At 42.6% G+C, this 12,815-nt stretch overlaps 1 protein-coding gene across 2 annotated transcripts in view; it reads left to right on the forward strand.

Annotated features, from left to right (window-relative positions):
* The first annotated feature begins 266 nt into the window (after nt 1–266).
* The window catches only part of LOC102213903 (kinase suppressor of Ras 1-like), a 55,107-nt gene continuing 42,558 nt past the window's right edge, over nt 267–12,815 (forward strand). The window contains exons 1-2 of one of the 2 annotated variants that reach the window (XM_005750344.1): nt 267–341; nt 972–1,204. In XM_005750344.1, the coding sequence (XP_005750401.1) occupies nt 1,010–1,204 (195 nt within the window). In that variant the 5' untranslated portion in view covers nt 267–341; nt 972–1,009. Of the gene's footprint in view, nt 342–856; nt 1,205–12,815 lie in introns of those variants that run through there. The other variant, XM_013915212.1, reaches the window with a different exon arrangement.

Here is a 12,815-nt window from a genome sequence, read left to right on the forward strand (position 1 = left end):
CCCAGCTTGTTGTCTGTGCAGTGGCTGTTCTCTTTCTCTCTCACCCTCACTCTCTTAAACTCGCACCTCCCTTATGCTTCTGTGTGCGTGCATGTGCTGGGTCTGTAACCCCTGCCCCCTTCCTGCTCAGTGGACCAATACCTGTTTGCAGCGGACACTCGACGTCACGTAGTTGACCAATCACGTACGACTTGAACGGGGTAAAAATAAGGGGGCGGGGAGGGGAAAAAAGCGTATCCGATTCCTGGGCAGGAACCGGATTCTATCGTTCACTTCAAAGTGCCGGCTCTAGAGCTATTTTGTTCCTGACCGACACGACACATCGCTTGTGTGAGCTTATGGTGGGTACTTTAATTTGCAGTCTATGGCCATTCCACCCAAATCACAACATTGACAACACTCCGATGGTCGCTGTCATTCATGCTTTTCAAAAGTGACGAAAACATTTGAACGATATTTAATATTTAAGCTAGTTGTACTTTTTGGGGGGTGGGGGTAGCTCCTCTTATTTTTTCATGTGTCAGGTTTCAATACGTTAAAAGTTTGAAACTTTTACTTTGAATGCGAAGGGTCTCAGTTTCCGGTTTGCTCCACTTTTTTTCGTTTTAATTTTATCCTTAAGAACAAGCTGGTTACAGAGACAAGCTGGTTTTTAGGTGTGTTTTTGTTCAAATCAACAATAAAACAGGGAAAGTTTTCATGTTATTTGGGAAACATAACCTGTTGAAGAACCAACTCATACATACACTCAAAACATACACATATTGCAGCTTCGGCTACTTTATATTAATTATTCCTAGTACACAGACACAAGTCAAACGAGAAGGTTTTGCTGCTGCATTTGTTTTATTCTTACATATCTTGGTGAAAGACACTGAACACTAGTAGCAGCTGAAGTACAAACACGGAAACTTGTCAAAGCATGCAGTGTTTGGAGGAAGCGCTGACGGCAGTGTGCGAAACGTCTTCAGGTCGCTGTTTATGACACAAGTCGCGCCAATGTGGTGGAATGGACGGAGCTGTGGACAGAGGAGACAGGTCGGCCCTCAGCAGCACGTCGAAACCAACAGGAGCCCAGGAAGCTCTGCACCAGTGCCGACTCATCCAGAATCTGGTGGACATCTCGATTAGCAGCCTCCTGTCTCTTAGGACAAGATGCGCCGCATCCAACGACTTCACCCGGCGGGAGATCCGTACTTTAGAGGTACGTTTAAGATCCAGAGGTGACCCAGGTTTCTACCAGCTGTTTATCCAGTCTTTTGCTTCTTTAAAAGTAAGAGAATGATTGTATTGCATTCGCGATTCAAAGACATGCTACGCCATGTTATCTCCTAGATTCCGTGACATAGAAAATGTTGTTCACTTTGCAGCAAGTTTTTATTTATTTTTATTTTATTTTTTTAAATTACCCTCTCATATTATATTTTAATATGACTATAATAACTATGAAAGGGCGAGGTGGATGGGGTGGGGCTCTCGAATTTAAAGTTGGGCAGTCACACAGGAGTTACTTTAGCTTCAAGTGCAGATTTCTTAAAACCTTCGAAGACATATGCCACAGACGGTAAAGCACAGATTCAAAACAAACAAAAAATTATGAGGATGAACTGAATGTAGCTTCTTCAGGTCCAGGGTGCTCCTGTCAGTCATTTTCTCTCACTGTCTTCACTACTGTGGCTTTCTAGGACTCTTCAGGAGGTTAGCATTTGTAACATGTACTTTTCCTACACTCCTCCACTTCCTCCCAAGGTACAAAAAGTTATTATGTGTCCCAGATAATAAATGCAATATCTCAATATGCAGCTTATTGTTTATTTTCTGCAAAGCCATTCCTGCATTTGCCACCAACATTCCAGTTTGCTCAACACAGCTCAGTTCTGTTAAGCTAAGGAAAAATAAAATGTCATTACATAGCACCAAATAATGACATAATTCATCACTGGGCCTTTTACATAGTAAATTTTTTTTTTTAAGTAAAGTTTATAATATTATAGAAAGAATCATTTTGAGTTAGCACTTTAGCACTCAATAGTAGGGAATCACTTTAATATTAACATTTTAATAGCTCACGTGACTGTGAGCTGCCTTTGGTTACTGAAAATGATCTCAAAATCCTTGAAGATGTAAAGTGAATATTTTGACAGCAATTAGCACTTAGGTTTGTATTATTATTTATGTACATCAAATCACATATAAAATTGTATGTTGAATCTTGGCTGTAGCTCAGGAGGTAGAGCAGGTCATCTACTCATCCAAAGGTTAGTGGTTTGATCCCTGGCTGCTCCAGTCTGCAGGCCAAATATCGTTGGGCAAGATATGAAACCCGAGTTTCTCTGCGACGCATCCATTGGAGTACGAATGTGTGTGAATGTATGATTAAGTGCTTTCAGTGCTCAGATATAGTAGAAAAGCACTACTTAAGAACCAGTCCATTTACCACCTAAGTATATGGCTGCATGAGCTGCTAATATGCCAGATACACAATAAATGCACTACTTGCTCATACCTGGTACGGTGCAGAAAGTTAGAATAGACAGACCATCAGTGACTCTTAAAATCTTATCAGAGGTTAAACAAAGCATAACAATGTCCCTCATAGTCTTTAAGGTTCCCATATATAAAATGGATTATTGTATATGTGTATGTGTGTATATTTACACACATAGGACTCTCAAGCTGTGTGTTGCTATGTAGTATCTTTGCTGTTCGTAGGACTGCACTCGTCTGGACAGAGATCTTGGATGCCAGGGACCACTGTTGCTTAACTTTCCACATTGTTGGTATTTCTCAGGCTTCTCATGTTCCTTCTTCCTGATGTTGCTATCACTTGGTAAAGCTACATGTATCATTAAGCTTCGTTACTCTGCTTGTCCACCTTTTACTGTGTCTGTTGTTTGCCATCACCAGTTTGTCTGTCTGTATCTGAAAGTTCCACAGGATCTTAGCTCCAGTCATTCTCAACCACCCTGGAGGCGTGTCCCATTTTGACCTTGGGACTTCAATGTCATACTAGGTGCACAGATATTCCTATATACTGTGCTAGCCACTTGGTTATGACGTTCCATATATGTGCTACCTGCTAGCATCTTGAAACCTGCTGTTATGTGCTGGATTGTCTCAGGGGCATCTTTCCACAGCCTGCACCTGGGGTCTTGCCTGGTGCGGTAGAACCCAGCCTCTATGGCTTTTCTGCTTAGCGCTTGTTCCTGTGCTGCCATGAGTGGTGTCGCTGTGTGACAGTCCAGTGTTTTCCTGCAACTCGATCTCAGTCACTTCTTCTATTTGCTAGTGGTACATACCGTGCAGTGGCCTGTCCTTTCATGATGTTCCTCTTCTTGCTCCTCCTTGAATTCCTTATGGTCCTTTAATCATGTACAGTTCTGATATTCCAGGATCCATGTGGGGAGCATGGAGTCATAGGCTTTCTTGTAGTCAATCCAGGTGATGCATAGGTTGGTTAGTCTGGTCTTACAGTGAATGCTCTGTTTACCAGTAGCTGATGTTTTGCCCCTCTAGGTGTTTCTACCAGTTCCCTTCTGAGCCCTGCCTTATGTCTGTTCATCTTAGCTAGTATGATGCCTGACAGGAGCTTCTGCCCACATAGCAAGCAGGTCTGGCCTGGATCTGGTATCAAGCTGGCACTGCTGGCTGACTTCTGGCATGATAAGACGTATGTCATCCAGATATGAGCCAGGCTTGGCATACATTGCACTGTCTATGTGATGGCATGCCATATATAGCTCGATTGTGATTTTATTTATGTGGTCCAGGCCCATAGAAAACAGGTCTTCCCTGGATTCGGCATCAAGCTGGTACTTTTGACTGACTGGTGTCATGGCAGGGTGTATGTCAACCAGATGTGGGCCAGGTCTGGCAATGATGGTATTATTTATGTTCCTATTAGAGCAGGGCGATAAGACCAAAAATATTTATCACAATATACATTTGAAAATATGCGATAACGATATAACTGACGCTATAATTGACACTAGACAAAATAGTTTACAACTCTGCAACTTTATTAGTGCAAAAAACCCCAAAAAACCCCATCAATGTATTTTCACTTAAACAAGCAGCTGTTTTTTATGTGCATTAAAGTTATATAAAAATGTAACAGTGCAAATGCAAATTCCTTGCTGACAGTTTAACCAAAAAGGCATTTCCGGTGGAAATTGGCCGACGTGTCCTCAGCATAACCATGTATAATATCCACAAAACTTAAAAAGAGGTTATACACACACAGTACTCTAATATTATGTTGAAGCACAGTACGTATCACTCCGCGAGGCTCCTGCCTACGTTAGACAATCCATCAAGCGGTGCGGCTTTGTAGCTTAGCAAAGTCGTACTGAAACATTTGACAGATTTTCGAGCGCCGTGTACATAAAATCGTTTCGAGGTCAGTAAACACAACCAGAATTCATACATAAGGCACACGGGATTATAAGGGGCACTGTCGATTTTAAGAAAAATCAAAGGATTGATTTTAAGTGTGCTGTATTTTCCAAAAAACACGGTAATAACGACGGCCCACTAGCATGCTCTACCAAAAATAGTGCTTTGTTGTGTATCTGACGGACGGAAGCCAAACCAGTTCCACGCCACTGAAGTTGCAGCATTTTTACAAACCAATTCTGGTTCATCCGTTTCATTCAACGATCCGCTTTCACCCTCCTCATTCTCCGTCGCCACCATGCTTTTTCCGCCATGTGCGTATGAAAAGAAAGGCACTGCGCATGCGCGTTTTACCCATATTCTATCGCCATATTTCATTTTCTTATCGTTGTTCAACATTATACCGGTATTACCGTGAACGGTATGATATGGCCCAGACCTAGTTCCTATTTTCCTATTTTAGTTAGAACACCCAAATGCCATGTTGCAATACTATACAGCTATAGTAGCCAATGTTTTAAATGCAGGTTTGACTGGTTTGTGAGTGTACACTTTATCCAAAACCTAGTGAGGGTTTACTCATCATTGCCAGTGGGTGACTGTAGCTCAGGAGGTAGAGCAGGTCACCTACTGATTGGAAGGTTAGTGGTTTAATCCCTGGCTTTGCCAGTCTGCATGTCAAGAGTGTGAATGTGTATGAATGTAGTTAGGAGGCACTCAGTTTAGAGAGATTGTGTTAATGTGGCATGTTGTATAGAGCACTTTGAGTAATCCGGGAGACTAGAAAAGCACTCTGTAAGAATCAGTCCATTCCCTGTCTGAATAGAGTTTTGTCATGTTAGTTTTGTGCATGTTGTTATTACATGGCTTTATTAAGGTACACATTAGGCTGACATCTGGGGCCAGAGCTGAAACTGTTCTGGGCCAGCACAGGATCACCAGTGTGTCTGCAACTGGCCTTGTGCTGGCCCATGTGTAGGCCACATCTGGCAAACCAGATCTGGGCCACCAAAGGGCCGTCATTCTTTGCGGTATGTGGACCATGTGTAAGCACATTGTGTGGGCCAGATCCGGGCCATACCAATTTTGCTATGTGGGTGTGTTGTGGTGAGGTACATTATTGGCTGATAGTTGGATGAGACCAGTGCCTTCTGAGGATCCTTAGGGATCAGGACTGTCTGCCCACTCTGGTTGCATCTCATCCATGGAGTGCAGTTAACTTCTTTAGCCAGTAGCTGTGAATAATATCTGGGCATCGTGCTTTCCAATTTTTCATACTTGAGACCTGTTTTTTGGCTGTCTGCCACTGTGATGGTTACTGGACCCTGTTCAGGGAGGTTGCTATGGCCTGCTCTTAGCTGCACTAGCCACTGAGCATTGTTATTTTGTGTTATGTTCATCTCTCATATCCTCTTACAGTGTTTGGGTTGTATGAAAAATTCTACAGCACATGGTATAACACACACACACACACACACACACACACACACACACACACAATAGTCTTTTGTCGAAATATCACTACAGCAACTCAAAATGGTACTCATTAGTTTATTGCCCCCATATACTTGTGTACTTGCATGCATGCCAGACAACGTCGGAGCATGCTCTTAATGAGATGACAGTCTGTGTCCTGGGGGAGCTCCTGGACATTCTTAGATGCAACCTGAAAGTGTCGGATGCTCAAAATGAACCAGTTCTCATCTGTGAAAAGCACAGGGTGGACGTAACAATTTTGCTATTCTATGGCAAATGCCAGCCTCGCTCCATAGTGCCGGGCAGTGAGCACTTGGCCAACTGGAGGACATCAGGCCCTCAGGCCATCCTCATGAAGTCTGTTTCTGCTTGTTTGTTCAAAGACATTTGCACCAGTGGCCTATTCAGTGTCATTTTGTTTTTCCTTTTCCCTGAAAACCTTCTTTTGTCTAATCATTTCTTAATAACATTTACTTTTACAATAATGTATTATACAGCAGTTGGGAATACATTTCATTATAGCAGATATCTTTCTGAAAGTGTCTGTAACTAAATTTAAGAATATAATTCCTCCACCATTACCTACTTCAGTACCATGTCTCAAAGCAGTGCAGATCAGCTACCTAAACTCTACTCCCACAAAAGTCTATTATCTTGTTAAAAGTGTTACCTCTTTACTGCATACAACCATGGACAATGTGGCACCTCGGGAAAAAAGTCTCAAATCAGAAGTACTTGACTCCCTGGTATAATTCTCAAACGTGCAAAGCAGATATCCTGTAATCAACAACTGGGTGTGAGTAGAAGAGTAGAATAGAATAGAATAGAATAGAATAGAATGTCTTTATTGTCACTATACACATGTACAATAAGATTACAGAGCATCCTCCTACTCAGTGCAGACAGGTGGGAAAGAAAGTGGGGGTGCACAGGTGCACAGTTCTGCAGCACTATATACATATGAACAAAAATATTGATCAAAAATATTAAATGTACAAATATACAAATAACTGGGGGAAAAATAGTGTTATATATTTACAGTGTGGGCTATTGCATGCAACTTAAGTGGTGATGGTAGTTGTGTAGTCTGTATATAGGGGTCATTGGGATTGGGGGGTGAAACCGTGTTGTCAGTGCGTGTGTGAGTTCAGTGGTTGTGGCTTTTGGGAGGAAACTGTTCTTAAGTCTGTCAGTCTTTGGTCTGATGCACCTACAGCGCTTTCGTAAGGGAAGCAGGTTGAACAGGTCAAAACCAGGGTGGGAGCTGTCCTTGATGATTTTTGTTGCTCTGCTGAGGCAGCGGGAGGAATAAATGTCTATCAGGGAGGGGAGAGGGCAGCCGGTGAGCTTCTGAAGCTTCACTCCATCTTCTTTAGTGCAGCTGTGCTACTGTGATGCAGTATGTCAGCAGGCTCTCAATGGGCGAGCGGTAGAAGGTCAGCAGCAGGTTGGAGTCCAGTTTGTACGTCCTGAGGACACTGCTCCTTTACAGTGAGTGGAGTGGTGCAGGAACCGGGTGAGGATGGTAGCATGGCTGAAGCAGATGAGGGCTGGTGTTGTGGTGTTTCAAAGCTGTCTAAGAAGCAATTAATCTTCTGCCAGCTACTCAGGTTTTCTGTTTTCACAGCACAGCCTCTGTGGTTTATGCCCTGCCACACCTCCCATGTGTTGTTGCTGGACAGGTGGGACTCTATGCTTCTTTTATGGTCTGTCTTGGCTTTTTTAATTCCTCTTTTCAGATCACCTTGAGCAGCCCTGTACAAAGCTCTGTCGCCCGACCTGAAGACAGCGTACTGGCTTTGAGTAGTGTGCGGACATGGCTGGTCATCCATGGTTTTTGGTTTGGGAAAACCCGAATGTTTTTGTCCACAGTCACATTTCCGATACAGAGCTTGATATAGTCCAGTACTGATTTTGTGAATGTTTCTAGGTCCTAGTGTTCAAATATGTTCTAGTCTGTCTTTGTGAAGCAGGCCAGGACAGGTTGTAATAGTCTTTGTGGTAGGCCTGGACTGCATCTGAAGGGGTGTAGGTTGGTGAGAACAGGAGGGAGAGCTAGACATGATCTAGAGTGTCCTCTCCCCTGGTGGGACTTTTGACATGCTGATAGAATTTTGGGAATACAGTCTTCATGTCGACCTTATTAAAATCACCCCAGGGTGGGACGCTGGTGTTCCTTAATGGTATTCAGCAGGATGGATGTTTACACTGGCATCACGTAGAATGTACACAGCTGTGATAATCACTACTGTTAGTTCTCTTGGTAAAAAAAAGAAAAAAATGCCAGCATCTTACGGACATGTACTTGAGGTTCGAGGAGCAGTGTCTGTTTATAATTGCCCCATTGTTGCACAAGCTTTTGGGTATTCCCGGGTGAAACCAGGTTTCCGTGACGATTAAGGCACAGCAGTCATGAATTTAGCGATTTCCCGCTTTTTGCAATTCCAGGTCATCCATTTTATGCACAAGGGATCTGGCATTGGAGAGATATAGGCTCAGAAGCGGTGGCTTGTGTGATTCCTTCCTTAGCCATAGCACGACGCCTGTTTGCTTCCTCTTCTACCTCCATCTGTGCTGCCTTCTAGATCCAACATCAATCCACGGAGAGCCTGGTGGTCTCGCTATGTAATCTGGGATGTTATGCATGTGATGAAAAACACACGAAACAGATATCTAGTACTGGTCACCGATGTCCCGGTGGGTGTAGCGAATGTTAGCAGAATGTTCGGGATCATCTCCCTCCCACATCCTGTGGAGTGTCCCTGTCACTTCTGGAGGGAGCGGCATAGGTGCCGGAGAGGAGCCAGCCCGAGCAACCAGGCCTTCCAGTGTTTTTGTCTGGCACTTGGACTGGTATCATAGTCTCTCCAGCTGGCACTGGTGCACTGTATCATGCATGGCGGTGAGGTCAGCCACCATCCCAGTTGATGCCTCCGCTGACAGCAAGGCTTGTGCTAGACAGGTGGCTACCACTATAACATGTATGGGTTACTATTGAACGAGCACAACACATAGGGCAGCCTTTGTTGGGAGTTCTTTACAGTAGTCGTTACACCAGTCAGTCACGTTCTCTCATTGGCCCTGCTAGCTCTGCGCTGCTTCTACCACTCCGCAGTGCGTTCCTCCAGGTCCCGTCATCTTTTAATGTGCATAGGGCTCATCACCTAACAGAGTGCTTTGGTCTCAGACTGCTGGCTTGTTTGTGGTTCCTAGGAGGCAGGTTCTTCATCTTTTAGACCCGTTGTCTGTGGAACCAGCTCACAGTAAGCTGCTGGCGGCTTCCCATGAATGGTTCTTGTTTGCTTGCTTGCTTACTGTCTATTTGCTAACACACCGCTTGTCTTGTCTCTCTCCCATCACCCAAACCAGTTGTGGCAGATGGCTGCCCCTCACTGAGCCTGGTTCTACTAGAGGTTTGCTTCTTGTTAAATGGGAATTTTTTCTCTCAGTTATTGTAAGTTTTTAACCTTACAATATAAAGTGTCTTGAGGCACCTGTTGTGATTTGGCGCTATATAAAATGAATAGAATGGATGTTTGTAAGGCTTTGGCAGTGCTTCTCTTCTTCCTGCTTGCATAAAAGAGAGCAGATGTCCTGCTGATGGGTTAACGTCCTTCTACCACGAATCTCCTCCATGTTCTTAAGACTGTGCTGGAAGACAAAGCAAATCTTCTGGGACCTATTGATGTGCCATCCTGGAGCCGCTGGACTACCTATTCTGTAGGGTCCAGGTGTTGCCTCATGCAGTAGTGACACTGACCCTTTCAGTCAGAAAAGTAAATCCATTCCTGTTTTGGTTTGGGTTATATTATTGTTGCCCCTCTAGTGCACCTGTTGATTTCATTAACACCAAAGCAGTTAAACTGATTAAGAAAACCCTTTGGTACTTAACTGACCAGCTCAAGATCAAGATGGTACCAGATGGGCTGGTCTGAGTTTTTCAGTATATTTTGTGTGCATGTGGATATGCGGTGCAACTGAAGAGTGGCTGTTACTGCTCACTCTCTTGGGGGCTGGGAGGAGCACCAAGTGCTTCTTGTGTGTATGTGTAGCAGGAGGCTAAATTTAGCTGTGGCTCTCCCCACGCATTATGAGCAAGGCCTGTTTGGCAAGAAAGTCAACTGACTTGGAAGACAGTGGGAGGAGAAGAAGGACGTGTTCCTCGTCTGGCTGGCCTTGCATGTTATAGGGCAAAGGTGTTTACAGTTGGTGTAACGCTGTCTGTTCATCACTTTGGTCGTTCTCTTTCTCCCTTTCCTTTGGCGAATACTGAATTCAATTTCAATTCAATTTTATTTATGTAGCATAAATTCACACGTTTACCTCAAGGCACTTTACATTGTAGATATACAACATGTATAAGATTGTTGGTAGGTTTTTATTCATCTGAAGTCAAGTTATTGTTTGTTCAAGCCAATATACAGATCACAGTTGACAGTTGTTGCTGGAATTTCAGTTAAAATAATTCTGCAAAGGTAGATTTTGAGGGGACTTTGAACACAGTTAATATAGTGGAACAATTTAGCCACAGCAAGGCTCTTCTCTGTGGCTGAATAGGGTAGTCTGTAAAGTGTTGATTAGAGTTTGGAAAGCCCCATGTGGTTTCCCAACTGCAGTCTCTTGCTTTCTCTTTTGTCATTTTTCTCTCTACTCTGTTTCCTCTTAGAAGTTTTCCTCCTCCTTCTGACCTTTTTGTACCTTTTCTTTTATCTTGTCTGAACAGATTCGTTTGCACACCCCCCTCTTTTTTTGTGCATCTTTTCAGATGACTATTGTCAGATGTCAGAGTGTACAGATGGATGTGTGAACAAAACCACATAGATGATTTATCCTAGAACAATGTAGGTGTATTAGATCTGTTGACGTAAAATGATTAGACTTTTAGATTAAGGCTAGGTCTCATAAGAAAGTTAATTCATCGTTGTCTTCATCGTTCTGTGTCCCCTGCAATTCTTCTTTGTTTTTTTTCTTCTTCTGCTCAGATGCAGATTCTGCAACATTTTTTCAGCAGTACATTTTGACTTTTTTCGCGAAATAATATTTTGACTTTTTTTTTCTCAAGTAAAATTTAGACGTTAATCTCAGAATTTCAACTTCATCTCTAAGATGAGCGATATATGTTTTTTTTAATGTGGCCCCTAATATTCCAGGATGCAGGTAATCAGCTTGTGCCACTGGAAATGTACTATTTAAGCCCAATTTTCTCTTATAGTGGTTTTAGCTTGTTTATAATCTGAATTGGGTGTTTTTCATGGGATTCTTGTCAATTAAGCACAGTAATAACAGTGAACTGTTTGCTAATAGTTTTGGAACCGCGAAGGTGGGATCTTATAAGTCCTGCTGGAAAAGAATGTCAGCATTTTGATGTCAGTAGGCGTAAAGTGCTCTAAAATCTTCTACAAGTTAGATGACAGACTGTAGAAACATCGCACTGGACTTCAAACGTTTTGGATTTTTTGCCTTTGTACCACCTCTGCGTGTTTTTTGTAGACCTTCTGTCACATAATCACCTGCTTCTCCTGTAAGTAATACTTGATCAGTGCATCAAATGGTGCCTCAAACTCTCCCTTTTATTTGGGCCTGAAGCAGACAGTACTTTTTCCCTGTTTTTCTTGCATTTTGTATTTCTACTATTTGTCACTCTTTGCGTTTTTCTTGCTTAGTATAATAAAACTAGCTTTTTGCTCGCTTCACTGATTGCTACTATATTTTGTGTCTGTTGCTTCACTACAAGCAACATTTAAGGGTTAGGGTAAGCGTCCAAAGAGGTGTCTCTTCCAATGGAACAGTACTGGTGGGCATCATCAGCTGTGTGCCAGTGATGTCAGAGACATCAGTTATTTCACACTCGGTTTAACAGTTGATATGACCGTTAAAGAGCAGATGTCTGGTGTGGACCACTAGTCAGGGGGATTTCCTCAGGCTGGTCTGTGTCATTTCTTACTACTGCTTTACATATGTGCGTTACTTGACATTTATGGTTGATATGATACACAGGTCTAAATTTAAAATATGTCCTACCTGCCCTTTAGCTACTGCTTATTTTAATTTCATTAAAATAAGTACCCAAGCTATTAGGTGTAGTTACAAAGGAATATGAAAAATCCATATTTCTTTGTAAGGAAGGAATATTCCACTTCTTTGCTTTAATAAAATCCTGGTTTGCTTTGGCTGTATGTTCTGGGTCATTGTCCATCTGTATTATGAAAGGCCGCCCAATTAATTTGTCTGCATTTAGCTGGATTTGAGCAGACAGTATGTGTCTGAACACCAACCTGAATTCATTTGGATGTTTCTGTCCTGTGTTACATCATCAATAAACACAAGTTTATTAATGGGGGATGGGAGGAGCACCAAGTGCTACGCTCAAGCCAGCACCAAGCTCAAGCCATCTGTGTTTTACAGATGATGTGGTATGCTTTGGATCATGAGCTGTTCCACACCTTCAACATGCTTTTTTCTTGCCATCATTCTGGTTGAGGTTGATTTTGGTTTAATCTGCCCAAAGAATGTTTTTCCAGATCTGTGCTGGCTTTTTTAGATGTTGCTTTTTTTGTTTGTTTGTTTGTTTTGTAAGCAAAGTCAGTCTAACCTTTCTATTCTTGAGGTGAACCCTTTGTATTTACTTTTATGCAGTCTTTCCTTTTTGGATATTGATAAGCCTACCCCCTGGAGAGTGTTGTTCACTTGGCTGGCTGATGTGAAGGGGTTTCTCATTACCATAAATGATTCTGTGATCATCCACTGGTATTGTCTTTTTGTGTTGCTGAGTTTACCAGTGCTTTCTTTCTTTCTTTCTTTCTTTCTTTCTTTCTTTCTTTCTTTCTTTCTTTCTTTCTTTCTTAATGATAGGTTTGTAGCTTGAACCTATTCGCTGGAACGTTGAAGACAATATAATTACACAGCAAGCAAGACACGAAGTAGGCAAAGTTCTTCATGTTTCT

The sequence above is a fragment of the Pundamilia nyererei genome, unplaced genomic scaffold, assembly GCF_000239375.1.
Source record: "Pundamilia nyererei isolate P.nyererei 1_Seehausen unplaced genomic scaffold, PunNye1.0 scaffold00270, whole genome shotgun sequence".
Lineage (NCBI taxonomy): Eukaryota > Metazoa > Chordata > Actinopteri > Cichliformes > Cichlidae > Pundamilia > Pundamilia nyererei.